This window comes from Dipodomys merriami, unplaced genomic scaffold (assembly GCF_024711535.1).
Source record: "Dipodomys merriami isolate MVZ:Mamm:240054 unplaced genomic scaffold, mDipMer1.0.p SCAF_369, whole genome shotgun sequence".
Taxonomy (NCBI): Eukaryota; Metazoa; Chordata; class Mammalia; order Rodentia; family Heteromyidae; genus Dipodomys; species Dipodomys merriami.
The window spans coordinates 320,646-339,481 of NW_027205259.1; the positions used below are offsets into that span (position 1 = coordinate 320,646).

Below are 18,836 nucleotides of genomic sequence, written 5' to 3' on the forward strand. Positions count from 1 at the left end.
ATATACCAAGAGCTTTCTAGTTCTGAAACACATTGAATTCATAGAACTTAAGTGAAAGGTGAAAAATTTCATTCATAAAAGATTACATTTAAGTGTGTGGCCTTCTAAAGAGGTAAAATGTACACAATAAGTATTGACAGAGGACTAAAAACAGAATACAGGTATTCATCTGACATACAAGTTAAAGCTTATGTCTAAGCCTGGAGGAAGCTGGAAAAGTCTCCATGAACTTAGAAAAAGTCAAGTTTATTAAATTAACAAGAGCAAAATACCCGAAAGAAGAGGCTGATAGGATATTCTATCTATTGGGACATCGTGTGTGTGTGTGTGTGTGTGTGTGTGTGTGTGTGTGTGTGTGTGTGTGTGTATGAAAGGATTGAACTGTACAGTGAAAGTTTTATAAGGCAAAACTAAATAATTAACCATTCAAATTCCATATGCTAGATATCTTATGAAGCAGATTGTACCAGATTGCTTGTAGGCTCCCTTCAGAACATTTTTTTTTGGTAAATGTCTGCCTATTTTCTAGATGAGGGAAATGGAGCTTATATATGTAAGTAATTTGCCAGAGTTCATTGCAATATAACCTTGTGCAGTTTAATGATTGCAGCATGAGCTTGTGCAGTTTGATGATTGGTGAACTCAATGCCAGCTCCTCCTATCAGATTGCCAGCCCTATGTGGCTGATCCAAGACTGTTTTTCCTCATCACTCATCTTCTGTAATAGGCAGATAAAGGGCACTCAATGTGTGTTTGTTGAATGTTGAATGTATCCTGTTATAGAAGTGAGATCCAGCTGGCTCAATCCTAAATTAGTCAATTTTCAGTACCAAATTAAAATATAAGGAATGACAAATTAATAATCACAGGGCACTTTATTTAATTAATGACACTCAACTTATTAAGGTAAGGATGTTGAAGGACAAGAAAATTCATTCAAGAGAATTCTTCCTGCAGGCTATGAAACTAATAGCAGAATTTTCTTTCTAAAATCAATTAGATTAGTGTTGGAAATAGTACAGAAACCTAAGCTGTGTGCTTTCTAGATAGTAAACTCATGACATATTTTCTGTAAATACTCGATTTGTAGAAATTATGAAATGATATTAATCTTATTTAGAATCTAAGATATTTGAGAATTGGTGTTTTGATAGAAATTAAAATACAAGTTCAATTTGTGAAGTAAGTTCTATTATGACTTACCTTTGCGGGTAGCATGTTTTAAATGAAATTAGTAATGAAGGGGCTGGGAAGGTGGCTCAGTGGTAGAGCGCTTGCCTTGCATGCTCGAGGCCCTGGGTTCGATTCCTCAGCACCACATAAGCAAATAGAAAAAAGCCGGAAGTGGCGCTGTGGCTCAAGTGGTAGAGCGTTAGCCTTGAGCTGAAGAGCTGAGGGACAGCGCCCAGGCCCAGAGTTCAGGCCCCACAACCGGACACAAAAAAAAGAAAAAGAAATTAGTAATGAAAAAAGAGTATTTCTGTCAAATAGTAATAGTGATGAAGAACCTTTATAAATGAACCTCATCACATCAAAAGTTAGAATTCAGGGCCAGGCGCTTGTAATCCTAGCTACTCAGAAGGATGAGATCTAAAGATCATGGTTCAAAGCCAACCCAGACAGAAGAGTCCATGTGACTCTTATCTCCAATTAACCACCAACAAACAAAAAGTTGAGCTGTGGCTCAAAATAGTAGAGTGCTAACCTTGAGCAAATGAGCTCAGGGATAGTGGTCACACCCTGAGTTCAAACCCATGACAAAAAAGCAGAAAACATAACACAACAAAAAAGCAACCAAACAAAAAAACCAACAAACTCGGAATTCAGACCTTTGCTTTTTCCCCAAAAAAGGGATACTTTTGTTCTGATAAATTATGGAATTGTCCACTGGGCTTTTACCTGCGTGGTTGAATGAAGCTCTGTTTTATTTTTTTTTTTTTGCTGGTTTTTATGCCAGCACTGAGCTAGAACTCAAAGCCTCACTTTTTTGCCCAAGGCTGGAACTATACCAATTGAGTCACTAATACACTTCTGGCTTTTTGTCTGGTTCATGGAGATTAGAGTCTCCAGGAACCTCAAGCCTGGTCTGACTTTGATCCTCAATTCTCAGATCTTAGCTTCTGGGGTAGCTAGGATTACAGGCAGGAGCCACCAGAGCCCAGTATGATCCATTTGTTTAAAAACTCAAACAGTTAGTGAGCAGGGCTTGTGACACCAGAAGCAAAAGTTAGAGTTGACTATGGGATTTTGTGCAAACTTTTAAAAATTAATAAGCACTCTAAACAGCTGGAATCCCAGTCATTTATCTCATATCTTCCATTGTTGCCATTGATATGAACCATAATAGAAAGACCACTGAAAATGGCGCCACACTCATTTTCTGTGGTATTCAGACAGTAACTCCATGTAAAAAGCCAGACACAAAAGATTTAAGTTATAAAATTCCACTGGACTCCCCTAGCTTCTCGGTGTCTTTGATTTTTGTTTTGTTTTTAGCTTGTTCAGGGGTCATTCGGAACTAAGTGTGAATAGCCCTGCCTTTTTATCCCTTCCCAGTCATGAGGAAACCAGACATAGATTATAAACTATACATGGATTCCTGGGCATCTTGCTACATTTTTCTCTTTAAGACTCTGACAAAATATTTGATGTAGTGCTTAAAGTTCATATGTTAAACTACCATGTCTTACTATTTCATATATAAAAGCAAACAGTGCTCTTCAGGGCCAAAGAACATGATTTATCTTTCTGTATTCAACAATAAATTATTTAATTCCTAAATTCTTTGAGTCCAGAGTTAAGTTTCAAAATTATGATTGAGATCTTATTTATATTTTATAATTTATCCATACTTGTCAAAGCCTTTTCCTCTCTAACAATTAACTTTTATCATATTTAACAGAAGATGGAAGATTAAAATTGGGTAGCACAATTAAATATGGCATAAGCATGTACTGCAAATCTTGATATACGGATAAGACATTTTCTTATTCCTTCATTTGACCATGATGTGCCTATATTCTGCCAAACAATAATCCTAATGAAAACCGGAGTGCTTTTTAAGTACAAGACTCTGCCTATGGTATTTTCATTACTTCCAATAGCCATCTTAGTGACTATTATAAGTCCATCATACAGAAGACTACGTCAAGTCTTAGACCACTGTAGCGATTGTGTACAGCTGGTAAGGATGGCTTTGAAGTCTGATCTGTACAGTATAGAGTGGTGATGAATATGCTAATGATAGTACACTTTTATGCAGAATAATAAGTGCTGAAATGTTTCTTAGCAAAACTGCATTGTTTGAATTGCCTTTTAGGCACTAGAATTAAGATTTCCAGAAGGAAAATATCTCCCTCACCTAAAATGTGCAGAAATAAGAAAAAATCTACGGCTCAAAAAGAAAAGAAGAACATAGGAGAATCAATGTATAATAAATATCATGCATTATGCTTTTCTACATGTGTCCTGCACAGTATAAATAAAATATTCCTTGGGATGTGCACTGCTTAGAAAATTGATTCGATATTGTAGGCTCCCACTACCAGTGGCTTTAACCTTAGGGTGATATAGTTGCTATTTATCTTTTAAGAAAAAAATGCAAGTATCTGTTTATTCCCTGATGCCAACCTCACTCATAGTAAATTATTTATGTACCCATTTTAATATGTATTTTGCATCTGACAGGACAACTCTCCTTAGGACCCTTTTACTGACCCACCTGTCTTGATGATGGGGTAAACAATGTCACCTTCCTAGTGCACAATGAATTACAAAGAACTGGTAAAGTATACCATCCATCATGCTGGCACTAAGTAGGTTTTCCAAGTAGATCTCAGATATCACAAATGCTGTTTAGACTGTTACCAGAAAGCACAAATTGGAAGCTTATACAAAATGGCCATATGATGAATGGACATGACAGCTCTGCAAAGGGAAGGCGCAAGCCTCTTCTGCAAATAACCTTGTCAGAAGCAAAAGTTCCGGGGAGCTTTGCTGGCAGTCAAGACAGAATAACTTAAGAACCTATTAATGGTTCTGCTGTATAGAAATTCATGCAAACAGAATGTACTCAAAATCAAATGGGAAGGATGCCCACATTAGTAGCAACAGCCATTCAAGCCTTATTCAAATTAGGGAAATATCTGAAGCAATATACAAAATCACCAACACTCTCTTAATTATTAAACACATAACCTTCAGTAACCAAGTTCCACATCATATTTGCAAGACACGAACAAATATTATTCTTGCCTATACATGGTTTTAACAATCAGCATCAATGTCAAATGCGTTCTTCATGTAAATATGTAAATTAGTATGTACTTACTATAAGAGATTCATTAATGTAATTATGGAAATAGTTATTGTCATCATTAATTTCTCAAATTATAACATTTAAATACAAGTTATTTGTCTTATTCATAATTGCTTTTTACTTCCTTTAACATTTCCTTTGGTTTAAGAACCAAGAAAAAGAACTGGCTGTACTCTCTCATACTGTTTTAACTAAGGACATTGAACTTGCTAGGTAATTGTTCTACTAATAAGCCACATTTGCAGTCTCTTTCTTAGAAGGGACTGGATATTTTGAGATAGAGTTTTGAATTTTCCCAAGGCCCACACCTAGACCATAGTCTCGTTTTCTACTCTCTGCTGGTGCTAAAATTATGAGCCCAGTTTCTTCCATTGAGATGGAATCTCACAATATTGTTGCCCACTATTTTTGAAACTACTATCCTCCTGAGCTCAGGACCAACACTGCTAGGATGACTGGTGCATGCCCCCATACCCAGCTATTGGATGAGAAAGAGTCTTCCCAACACTGTGCCTTGATTGTCCTCAAATTCTGATTCCCATTTTCAGTTCCCAATCAGGTAGGATTTCAGACAGAACCACTGTGCCTGATGTGTTTCTATTATTGCCTATCAGAAACAGTACATGTTAATCAAATTAAATTACATGAGTACTGACCTGGAAATACTGCAGATATTTAACATTAAATTCTAATTGCAAAACATCTCAGGAACGTGCTAGTTATATACAACTCTGTATAACTCAGAGTGGGATACAACATGGAATACAACAATGCTGAAATTTCATGTCCCAACAATTCAGCCTTTTATAAGTTAATTTGTCACTAAACTGGAACTATTACTATACCCATTGAAATGAAAACGATGGGGGTTCAGACCTATAATCCTAGCTACTCAAAAGGCTTAGATCACCTCATTTGAGGCGATCCTTAGCAGAAAAGTCTGTGAGGTTTTTAATCTCCAGTTAATCAGAAAAAAAATAAAACAATTAGAAAACCAAAAACCAGATGGGAGGTGTAGCTCATGTGGTAGAATGCCATCCTTGAGTGAAAAGGGTAAGTAGTGATATCGCAAGGCCTTGAGTTCAAGTCTCAATAATGACAGGGAAGGGTAATGAAGGGAAGGGAAGCTAATTAACTGTTAGATTGCTAGCTAACAGTAAATTAACTGCAACAACAAGATTTAAAGCTACTCAGGGAAGCTTTAAAGCCCTGCATTTAACCAGTACACCAAAAAAAAAATCTGCACCAAACCCAGGCAACAAAAACAATGTTGAGATAAAATGACAGCACACTCCTTGTCCTGTGTTTTTCATAAAGAAAGAGGAAGCATTGTGCTTCAAATCTTAAATGTGTGAATAATCACATCAATTTTCCACTTCATTTCTTATGTGCATACACAACTTCCAAACACAAAATCATTTCTGTTTCTAGTCTCTCCAAATTAACATATTCAAATTGGTCTTTGAAATCATAAATGAAACCTACTCACAGGATATGGACTAAGGACACTGCAATCACATATTCAACACCTTTGAATTGAATTCTTCTAACATGTTTTCACTTTCAAGCTATGATAAGGCAAGGCCTGGGAAATGCAAATCTCCCCTACCTTCCCTGGCATCTCTACAACTGGGAACATTTAGTGGTTACTTTGGGGCATTGTATCTTGCCAGTGAGCTCAATTTAGATGAAAGCTGTTGTTTTCTAATTTCATTTCACTATAAATGACAGAGACAAATGATCAGATCACCTGGAGAGTTCCTTTGGCAGAATAGGCAGCGTAGGAGTAGAGCATGTTTTGGCTGTTGTCTTTTCTGTCTTCTTGGTTGCAAGGCTGGCCAGAAGGAAGGAAGCACTGGCCACTGGGGGTCAGGGTCACAGTGCTGGGGGAAGCGCCAGGCAGACTCAGCAGCACAGAGTAATTGACAAACTGCACATCTTCTAGACCCAATGAAGTCCAGTGAGTCTTAATTCTCTTTGAAATGTCTGTGTCATCCTCACTTGGATAAAGTTGTACCAAGTTCCTGAAAGGCATTTTAAAAGCCAGATTAAAACAAGACCACAACACAAAGGAACCAAACCTTCATTCTTTGGAGGTGTACCTGCTTGCAATGTAAACAGTTGTCCATAGATGCAATTGTATGGTGAGAGATGGGTAGGAAAAAATTATACCACAAGTTCACACTGTATGAATAGGGATTTCTGTAAATTTAAGCAAGATGATGAAGGATTTATTGATTGATTATTTGTTGTTATTATTATTGTGTGTGAGCGTGAGAGTGCAAGGAAGAGAGAGAGAGAGAGAGAGAGAGAGAGAGAGAGAGAGAGAGAGAGAGAGAGAGAGAGAGAGAGAGAGAGAGAATTGGTTTGAACTCAGGTCCTTTCACTCTTCTTTACTTTTTTTACACAAAGCTAGTGATCTACCACTTGAGCTATACCTTCACTTCTTTGTTCTGGTTAATTATAGTCAAGAATCTCACAGACTTTTCTGCCCAGCCTGGCTTTGAACCACAATCCTCAGGTATCACCAGCCTCCTTAGTAGTAGGATTACTGGTGTGAGCCACCAGCACCTGGGTAAATTATTTCTCAAGTGAAGAGCTAATAAAGTACCATGAGTCTTCAGAGAAGAGACCTCTCTAAAAGAATTGCTGTGGGAAGAGAAGTCGCCACTTCATGGCTCAAAGAGTGTCATGGGGACAAAGTGAACCTGTGACACAGCAGGGCACCATCTTCATAAGCAAATTTCACCAACTCAGAAAGTCAGGGCCACATTTTCTCTTAAGGGTGGAATTTAGGAGGAAAGTAAAAGTCAGACAACTGGAATATGTAAGGGTATTAAAAAAAAGAGAGAGGGAATAAACAAAGGCAATACACAGCCCAACCAATACATGAACTGAGGTCCTCCTGCAAAAGGGAACAATGGCCAATATAAACCATGCAAAAATATTCAATATCCTTAGCCATACAAGAAATGCAGATCAAAATACATGGAAATCTTACCTCACTCTAGTCAGAATGACCATCACCAAGGAAAGAACAACAATAAATACTGGTAGGGATGCAGGAAGTAAAGAAAATTCTACATACAATTTATGCACACTGAGAATGTAGATTATTGAGGCCACAGAAAGTTTCCATAAAAATTTAAAATACAGACTAACTATAGATCCTGCTATGCCTCTATAGGCATATATCTCATGAACAGTAAGTCAAAATATGTGCACATTCATGTTTATTCAGCACTATTCACAATAGCTGAGCTATGGAATCTGCCTTAGGTGCCTATCAATGGATCAAAGAATAGTATTCATCCATGAAGAAGAATGAAAAATATCATTTGCAGAAGAGGGGATGGAGCAAGAGATCATCATGTTGTGTGAAAGGCAGACTCAGAAAGAGGAACACTTTATCTTTTCTCCCCAATGCAGAGTCTAGATGGCCCCAAGAGAGGATAGGGGTGTAAATGAGGACTATTTGGAGAAGGACAAACAGGAGTGGGGAGGGCAGGTAGGGGGGAGGATGAGGGTGAACATAGCCAAAGCACATTTACATGCATATATGAAATTATCATGGTGAAGCCCATTAAAAATATTTTGTATTGAATGTTTGAGATTCTTTCAGCTTTCAATAGCTTTCAACAGCTATTCTGAAGGATAAATAACTTCTAAAATATGTCCAATTTTTCCTTATTGTAGACAATACTCCACTGAAATTTGTATTCATATTTTTTAATTGAATAGATAAAATAGAACCCGTTTTTAGGTAATATGTAAGAGCTTCTGTTCTATAGGGCATGCAATGGCACAACCAGAGAGAAAAGATCCAAAATATTAAAAATAATTCTTGCTCACTAACCCAGTAAAATTCTTAATGGGAATTAAAAAGCTTTTCATTTTCAATATGTGGTTTTACAATAAATAAAATTGTAATGTTAATACACATAATTTCTCTAATATGTGATCTTTTTCAAATCATGAACTTTTTCTCATTTACTTCTAAGAGTTTTATATCTGGAGAAAGAAGAGGAAGAGCAAGTATATCAGAAGGGATGTGGAGGACAGGAATAGTCAAAAGTGGGTATCTATTTTTACATTTATACATGTATAGAGGTATACATGTACATCTATACATGTATATTTGCAATGACAAGCACATAGATTTGGGTCTGTCTGGGCTCCAGAACCTACCTATCTCAGGGGCCTCTTGGTCCATATTTGCAATGAAGTGTTTTTTTCCATTAATGCATGTTATCACATGTTAATACCAACAGTGATAAGTTGCTGCATTTATTCCTCTAGGACTTCATAATCATCATTTATTTTCTCTTCTTTATTAGCATTGAGATGAACTATCATGAGGTTACATTATCAAGACTATGACCTGTATTGTTATTAGATGAAAGCTCAGTTTGGGAGCATATATGTCATCCTTATATAAAGTACCATTGAATCTTTATCAGATGGTTGTGATCTGAACATGTGAATACTCCAAAATTTGTATGTTGAAATCCTAAACACCAAATGGATAATGCTCAAGAAGAGAAAATCATCAGACTATTAGAAGATCATCAGGCAAATTACATTAACAGTCTTAAAGAAAAGGTCAGAAGGAGAACTTTTATTCTTTCACAACATAAATGCAAAACATAAATGTATAACATAAATATTATAGTGGCTGAGGGCTCTAATCTCAATATTTGGAAGGCTGAAGCAGCACTATCATGAGTTTGTGGCCAGTTTGGTTACAGAGCAAGACACTCTCACAAAATAAAAATCAGAACCACAAAAATCAAATGAGACAAATATATAATGAACCCCTTGTAAGCATGCAGCTATTTTGCTTAGAATGTGAGCAATAAATTTCTGTTATTTATAAGTTGCCCTATATAAGGATTTCTATCATATCCTGAACAGATGATGGTAGCTATCAAGAATCTGGTGAGTATTACTAGAAAAATATGACTTAAACTATTTTTCTCTATTTCTGCTATAAAGGAACAATATTCAGTTATTCTACAGAACATTCTACTAAACTCTTATAAGTATAGCTTTTTTCTTTGTTCTATTTTCTGTGTGAAATATTTGTTATAGCCAGATGTCAGTGGCTTACACCTGTAATCCCAGCTACACAGGAGTCTGAGTTCTGAGACATAGTTCTAAGCCAATCTGGGTAGAAAAGTCTTGGAGACGCTTATCTTTAACTGCCAAAAAGCAAGAAGTGGAGCTGTGACTCAAGTGGTAGAGTATTAGCCTTGAGCACAAAAGCTCAGAGACAGCACCCAGGCCCTGAGAGTTCAAGCCCCAGGACTGGAAAGCATAACTGATTGCTAGCAAATAATGAAAGTTCTGTTACTTTCTCTCTCACTATTTATAAATTTTATTTTTATAATTTCTGATTATATGCATACATAATATTATAATTAAGCTTAGACCCCCAAAAGTTGTTTACTAAAATATTTAATCAGATGTGCTGGTGGCTATCACTCTATTGTGCTATACATGTCAGAATGAAAGTATTCCTCTTTTCTGGTGTTAAGACATGCTTTACCATTGTTATGGATCATAAAAGAAAGCCTGAGGCATTTAAAAACAATCATCTTTTCTTTTTTTTTTTATTGTGAATCACATTAGTAGATTTCTTTTTTCTTTTTTCTTTTCCTTTTTTTGGTCAGTTGTGGGGCTTGAACTTTGGGCCTGTAGCTTTCCCTCAGCTCTTCAGCTCAAGGCTAGCATTCTGCCTTTTGAGCCACACCACTTTTTGTTTTCTGGATAGTTTATTGGAGAAAAGAGTTTCACAGACTTTCCTGCCCAGGCTGGCTTTGAACCTCTATGCTCAAATCTCAGCCTCCTGAGTAGCTAGGATTAAGGGCTTGAGCCACCAGCAGCTGGCACATTAGTATATTTCTAGTGCTAATTAAACCTTTCATTCCTAAAATAAATGCTCCATAGAATAGAATGTGTACTAACTGAAAATACTTTGTGATTCAGTTTGTCATTATTTTGTGTATGGTTTTTACATCTAATTTTAAAAGTAGTTGCTATGTAATAGTAAATACTTTCAGAATCATTCCTCCTTTTATATTTAAATGAGTCAACCCTCCTAACGTGAAGTAGAGGTTTTTCCTTTTGACCTCCACTCTGAGAGAAACTGTGAGAAGATTTGAGAGAGAAGTTAGCATTTTTCTAGAAATTGTTCCATACTGAAAATCCTGGGGCTAGAATTTAGGAAAAGCTTGTTTAGCTTGCTTGCTCACAGATACCATGATGTCCCCAATCTCCTGAATAGCTGGGATTAAAAGTGAGAGGTACCAGATCACACACAGTTTGTAATCTTGTCCTGAATTAGAGCGCTTTTGTTCGTTGTTCTTGGTGCAGGCCACAAATTCTCAAATTTTCAGATTTCTGGTCTCATCATTTGCCTAATTATTCCTCATTGTATTTTGTTTCTTCTATTAATTCCTCTTCCTTTTTTATGAGTTCAAATCAGTCTATTGGCATAAAAAAATCTGTGGATATTGAGAATTATATTATCTATTTCAAAATATTTTCACCAAACCGAAATAAACTACCTTCTAATAAGATGTGGTTTCTTTTCAAACATTGATTGCTGGATTCACAACTTCCAAGAGACATTCTGGAAAAGCAATTAGAAGTTGTGACCTCACCTGCTCCCTCACAGATGTGTAATGGTGATTTTTGCTCAAAATTGATCAATGTGCTATTATTTGTCACATAATCTCAGCTACCAGAGATCACATTACTTAAATCTCCTGTACTGTGATTATGGCTGGATTCAAGCATATGAGAACATCTTTACAGCAAGCTAACATAACCAATAGATCGATATAAAGCATGCATCTTTCTGCTAGAGGTATGGAGAAGTGCCAGCCATAAGCAAGAACACTGACCAAGAATGAGGTTTTAAATTCAAGCTCCCTGAAAGAATGACAAATAAATTATTGACCATATTAATCATATTACTTATTTTTATTAATTAATGAGCAATCAAGATATGCATCCTCATAGTTGATGACAAATATTTTGAATACACTTGATTATATAGACATCACTTCTTAGAATGACTGGACAAATTGATATTTTATGTATATGTGCTAGTCCTGGGACTCTTTCTTAACTTTGTCATTCATGACTGGTACTCTTCCACTTGAGCCACTCCTTACAGCTTTTTGCTTGCTAACTGGAGATAAGAATCTCTCAGATTGTCTGTTCTAGCTGGTTTTGAAGCAGGATGATCAAATCTCAGCCTGCTGAGTTGGAAGGATTACTTTGAAGCCAGCAACATCTGGTTGAAACATAATTTCTTAACAAATACTACCTAACCATCCAAACCATCAATCTTAAGACAGTTAACACCTGGAATGTTCCATCTTCCTAAATAATTTTAAGTATACTCTTTTAAAATTGTAACTTTTTTGTTTGTTTTTTGTTGTTTATTTTGTCAGTCGTGGGGCTTGAACTCTGGGCCTAGGCGCTGTCCCCCAGCTCTTCAGCTCAAGGCGAGTGCTCTACCACTTGCACCACAGTGCAACTTCCTGAAATACATAATCTTTGAACCAAAATTGTTTTGAATAAATAAGTACTCATTAAGACCCTTTATTAATTATACAAATGGTAGGGTCAAAATATTATTACTGATTAGTTAAAGTCACTTAGTGTTAACATGGCTGTATTTTCCTTGAGAATTTCCACATTTTTCAAACTTTTCCTCATAGTAAACATTTGGGGATTTATGGTGAACAGTTTTGATATAATTAGGCAGCTAGCTATATTAAATGTGAAATGTGATTAAATAATCTCCATTCACTAATTTCAGAGAATGTGGTGAAAATAGGAGCGTGTCATCCAAAATCAAAAAGCAATTATTTAAAAGAGAGTTTTCTTCATCCTTAATGTTTAAATGAAGGGTTTCTGTGGGCCAGTAGTTCTGGCAGGCAGCATAATGAACTGTCATGCCTGAGACTTGAATTTGAAAGTGACTTTGGCATTAATGTTTCATTGGCCAATGGAGACTGGAACTAGAAGGATTTTGGCTTTGCTAGACAGAATTCTGTTTATATCAGTGTTCAACACCTGCTACTGGATGAGCCACAGAGCACCACTGATGTCAGAGTTGGGGGAACCAGTGCATGTAGTGGCAGAGGTAATGCCAAGAATAAACTAAATAAATGGGCAAAAATAAACATTTAAAGAAAGACACTAATAATACACAGTGGGAAAAATTCAGCATATTTACTAATAGCCAATAGGATTTTATTATGCACATACATGACAATGTATATACACATTAATATTGTTCCATTTGAAATTTCTCATACACTTAAAATTCAAAAGTTCCTGTAGGGTTGTTATTTGACTTAAGATCCAACCTAATAAAAATGTGTGAATTGTTGAATAATATGGATGTAAGAGGTTTAACAACTATAACATGAACTCAGTTTTTTATTTCTTAATTAGGCTTAAAATATTTAAGCTAGAACACACAGTACAGCTCTACCATACATAATCAGAAGTTATTATAAAGGAAAAACTGAACCCGATGACCTTTTCCCTGCCATACAACAACTCTTGCTATGCCAAATGAAACTATTATTCATTGTTCTATTACTTCTAGTTTCTAAAATGACATTCAAATCAAAATATTGTGTTTAATCTTCACACAAATCTATGCTATAACTACAACCTTACAGATAAGAAAATTGAAAACCAGATAATACAATCAACATGTAAAATGAGCTAAGTAAAATAACAGAATTTTATTGTATTGCATTTCTACTTAGGTACAGAGTTCCAATCTTAACTGATTGCTAAACCAAATAAAACTGTTGAATGTAAGAAAAGACAGCATCTGTGCAAAATAATTGAAATGAAGGGCTGGGGATTTGAGCTAGCAATATGCTGTTGCCAACCTTGAGGTCTTTAACTTGAGATTTTTATGCTATTGAAAATTGAGACTTAAGGAAATTAATATGCTACTTCTGGTGTACAAATTTCAGAGTTTGAGCCAAGCAGCAGCAGCTTAGGCCTAATGCTAGCTCAGGTGTCTAAGAGCTGAGGATGGCTGTACAAAGCCAGCCTAGGCAAGAAAGTCCGTAAGACTCTTATTTCCAATTAACTAACAAAAAAGGAGAAAGTAGAACTGTGGCTCGAGTGGTCACCTCGAATTCATCCCCAATGATATGCATGCACATATAACAAAACAAAATATCGAAGTTTGAGAACTGTCTGAACAAGAAAGGTATTAATTTTTTATTATATTATTTTAAAAAATTAGTACAGAATGAGATTATCTGCAGTGTTTCTCAACACCCTCCTTTCTGCTTTGTCAGTAGTCAGGCATGTGATGTTCTGCTTGATATTCAACCAGGAATTAATTTGATATGTAAGCCAGAGTTACGTTCCACCTGACAATAAGGCAAACTTAATGTAGAAAACCTGCAATATCTAGTATATGTACGAGTCAAGCAGAAAAGGTCAGATAATGTGATGTTAGGAAAATGGACCCTAAGATATGTATTTAATTTTTTTTCTTTCATACATTTGTTTCTAATTCATTTATAAGATTATTTCTTTGTTGCTTTGTATGTCCCTCCCCAACAGTATAACCCCTGCTTTCACTGTATTTGATGTCGGTATAATTTGTGGAGGGGAAGGGGAAAAACAAGTCGTTTAAATAAGGATACAGGTGGACCCATTGCGGGGAGGGGGGAGGATTAGGTGGTTGGGGGGGGGAGGCTGGGAGGGGATGGGAAGGGGAAACAAAGGAGGAGGCTACAATGCTTGATAAGAAATGCACTCATTATCTTGCCCATGTATTTGTAACCCCTCTGTACAGTATTTTCACAATAAAAAATAAATAAAAATTTAAAAAAGAAACTTTACAACACACACACACACACAAAAAAGAAAAACTGGAACAAAGAGAATTAAACTATCCAGATACCTATTACTCCTTACAAAAGAGAAAAGACTTCAGTATTATAACTTAGGGTTCAGTATTATAACTTCAATATTATAACTTAGATGATGGTTTCAATAGCTAACTTTGAGTGCACAGGTGTAGTTCAAAGAAAAAATACAATAAGGTACCACAGGATAAAGCATTTAAAATATATTTTTTATTGTGAAAATACCATACAGAGGGGTTACAATTACATGGACAAGGTAATGAGTACATTTCTTATCAAGCATTGTTGCATCCTCCTTTGTTTCCCCTTCTAATCCCTTCCCATCTTCCCCTCCACCCCCCCTAAAAAGGAGAAATGGGGCTTAATAAGCCCACTCAAGGCATTGAAAGTGGTAAGACTTTACAGAATGCCCGGTTCTGCTAAGGAGGATTACACTTGCTTTTAATCATGCCTAGCTTCCTAGACTGTCATTGTTTTTCAGAGAGTACAGTTGTCAAAGGTCACTTGTCAGATTAAATCACTTTAATTCATTTAAAATAAATTTTATTTTATTTTATTTTTTAGTCGGTCATGGGGCTTGAACTCTGGGCCTGGGCACTGTCCCTCAGCTCTTAGCTCAAGGCTAGCTCTCTACCATTTGAGTCACAGCACCACTTCCAGTTTTCTAAGTGGTTTTTGGATATAAGAGTCTCAGGGATGTTCCAGCCACAGCTGGCTTTGAACTGTGATCCTCAGATCTCAGCCTCCTGAGTAGCTAGGATTATAGCTGTGAGCCATGGGCACCCAGCTAAAATAAATTTAAATTAACATAACAGAAAATGGAAAAATTAATCTAATTACATAGACATCCAAGTATTCAATTTTGTCTAATTGGTTCTCTAATACCATGACATAAACTTGGACAGTGGAAAAAGTTACAGAAACTTTGACAAAATTAGCTACTATTCATTCCAGTGTTTATAAGGCAACTAAATAGATTAGAGAAATCAGTGAGTGGAAAAAATTACCAGAATTTCCTTTCTGGCAGCACTAAGGCAAAGATTATTACAAATTCAACTCTGTTTTTACTTTTGTTGGTATTGCGGCTTGAAAGTAAAGACTAGGTGCTGTCCTTTCATTTTTTTTCACTTGAAGCTGGTGCACTATTAATTGAGCTACAAGTCTCCTTCCAGCTTTTTGGTGATTATTTTGAGATAAGAGCCTCCTGATATTCCTTTTCCAGACTGGCTTCCATCCATGATCCTCAGATCTCAGAGTCCTAAGGAACTAGGATTACAGGCAGAGCAACCATCACCAGGCATTAAGTACTTTTTAAGGTAAGTGTTAAGTCTTATACATTTCCACAGGTCCTCATGCTTCAGCTACAGTGCCTTGCACCTAGTAACTAATAATCATAACCGATAGTCAGCAAATATTTGCTCAATAAGTACACCTTCAGGACTACTGAAAACATAATTTGAATATGATACAAATTTAATCTATTTTCCTATATGAAATCTTGAATAGCACTGCAATATTCACAGTGAAAATAATTTTTTAATTTAATTTTATTTTATTTGTGAACATACTGTACAGAGGGGTTACAATTACATGGGCAGGATAATGCGTACATTTCTTACCAAGCATTGCAGCCTCCTCCTTTGGTTTACCCTTCACATCCCTTCCCAGCCTCCCCCCTACCCCCCAATCCCAATCCTCCTTCCCGCTCCCCCCCCCCCCCCAGCACCGACGCTCGTTTTGGACATGACAACTTGTACTTCTCATTGTTGCAACAGGTCTACCTGTATCCTTAAACAACTGGTTTTTCCCCATCTCCTCCACAAGTTATACTGGCATCAAATATAGTGAAAGCAGGGGTTACACTGTGGGGGAGGGACATACAAAGCAACAAAGAGATAATCTTATAAATGTGTTAGAAACACATGCATGAAAGAAAAAAAACTTTAAAATACATATCTAAGGGTTCATTTTCCTGACATCACATTATCTGACCTTTTCCGCTTGAGTCATACATATACTAGATATTGCAAATAAGGGAAACCATGGGACCTATGTTTTTTTGGGCCTGGCTTACTCACAGTGAAAATAATTTTATATGTTGGTGAGGAGAACTGATTTACAAAATACTTTATATTTCATATTTCTGTGTCATTACAAATAAAACAACTAAAGCTATAACAGAACAATAAAGAATTGTTCTTATATCAGAAAAATAATAAAAATCAGTAAAAAGTTATCTATAATTTGTTTCTTGTTAACCGAACTCACTTCCTATATAGGCAGATTCATTTTAGCCCTCATCATTGAAATCTTTATTAAGTCATATTAATTGTGCAATGAGTTGTATTAATGATGAGACAAACTATTAATATATACAACTTTATTTATAAAGTGCATTACAAATTTTCTGTAGAAATGAATGATCATTGGAAATATAGCAATATGGAAACAAACAGAAAACCTACAATTGTTAAATAAATAGAGATGAGACTTATATTGCAAAAAAGTGATTGCATGCTGTGGTATTTGAATCTGATGCCATTTAAGTGTCCTTTTCCTTGTATAAATATTTCTTTTTTTTCGGAGGGGGAGGTCCAGTCGTGCGGCCTGAACTCTGGGCCTGGGCACTGTCCCTCAGCTCTTCAGCTCAAGGCTAGTGCTCTACCACTTGAGCCACAGCTCCACTTCCGGGCATTTAAGTGTCCGTTTCCTTGTATAAATATTTCTTAAAAATGCATGTTGCTGGAAAATTTTAGCACAGCTGAAACTGATGTGTTTTTTACATATTTTTTCAAATGGGCCAGAAATACGCTATTTGACTAAGTCCTATGAATAATTTACAGGTTTTAGAGATTTGACCATTAGCATGAGTTTGTCAGGCCATACCAAGTAAGTTGAGGCAGTAGCTTAGGGATCCAGTAGCATAGAAAGTGGAAAGATTCTAAATTTTACTTCAACAAAAGAATACTTAATGTCTGCATTTTGTCCACACCCCATGGTTAGATGACTATTAATAATTTCTAACTTATTTAAAAGCTTCAACTCTAGAACTATGGCTGTCATTTTGAAACATTTTCATTTCATCATTGGAAGAAGAATGAGCTGGAAAGCAAATGATCACAAAAAGTTTCAGGGAATTATTAAATTTTCTAGTCAGAAAAGAGATGGTGAGACTCCCTTTATTATGGGTCAATGGTGTCTCTGCAGTTATGTATGCATGCACTGTGGAGGCCTGGGCTCATATTGCCTGCAGTGTATCAGGATGCTGGTCCAAAGCACCAACACAAGGCTACTATTCCAGATTGAAAAAAGCAATGCATATATCAGGGCAGTCATCATTGCAACAAGAGTGTACTATCTCCTATGTGCAAGGAATGTAAAATTACCATTTGGTCTTATGACAAAAACCATCTTAATTTCATTACAAATGGCCAACTCTCATTTTCATTGGCCTTGGTATATTTTCTGGACATTGTTACTAGATATTGATTCATATCCTTATGTTCTTGCTTTCCCAACTCACAATCCAGATTGATAGGTTGATAGATACATAGATATATCAATAAACACACAGATACATAGATACAAACATAGGTAGGTAGATAGGTAGATAGGTAGGTAGGTAGGTAGGTAGATAGAAAGAAGGAAAGAAAGAAAGATTAGATAGATAAATAGATAGATAGATAGATAGATAGATAGATAGATAGATAGATAGATAGATAGATAGATAGATAGATAGATAGATAGACAGACAGCTAGATAGATAAAGATAGACAGATAGGTTGATCACCTGAATAGATACTGTGCACCAGGCAAAGTCAGCTAAAACAAATGACAAGACAAATTTGGCAAATTATTCAGAATTTTAGTCAAGTACAACAGATTTCAAATTTTACAAAGCAAAAATTAATGTCACAGAAATTTAAATCAATAAAGTTTAAAATTTCAATGAATCTCTCTTTGTAATAGAATAAGCAGGGGAAAAAAGAAAGGAAAGGAAAGATAATGGGATAACTCCCAAGAGAGCCATTCGCTCAGAAAAATGACAAGGACTATTATTTTTTAGAAGAAAGTGTTAATGATCTAGAAAAAGAAAAGAAGTTCCCCAAAATCAATGGCTTTTCAAATGTATGCCAACAATGAGAAAAGTGTGGTTGAAATCAGGAAAGAAACTCCATGCGTAAGAGCCCCCCCCCCCACATTCACACAAAAAATACCTAGGAATTAGCTTAACCAAAGAAGTGAAGGACCTCCATGATGAAAACTTTAAAAACCTGAAAAAGGAAATCAAAACAGAACTTAGAACGTGAAAAATCCTCCCATGCTCCTGGATTGGAAGGATCAACATCATGAAAATGGCAATACTTCCCAAGGCTATCTACTAATTCAATACGATACCTATCAATATTCCAACCTCATTCTTCAAGTAAATACAAGAAGCAATACCAAAATTCATATGGAACAATAAAAGACCCCGAATAGCAAAAATGATCCTTAAGAGAAAGAATGGTGCTGGAGGAATATCAATACCAAATTTCAAACTCTACAACAAAGCCATAGTAATCAAAACAGCTTGACACCTGCACAGAACA

General features: G+C 36.0%; 1 protein-coding gene across 1 annotated transcript in view; it reads right to left on the minus strand.

The window, feature by feature from the left end:
* LOC138804550 (inactive N-acetylated-alpha-linked acidic dipeptidase-like protein 2) overlaps positions 1–18,836 on the minus strand; it is a gene marked incomplete at its 3' end in the record, with an annotated part of 613,633 nt that overhangs the window by 241,078 nt on the left and 353,719 nt on the right. The window contains exon 3 of the mRNA XM_069988885.1: positions 6,069–6,342. Within this exon, the coding sequence (XP_069844986.1) occupies positions 6,069–6,342 (274 nt within the window). The remainder of the gene's footprint in view (positions 1–6,068; positions 6,343–18,836) is intronic.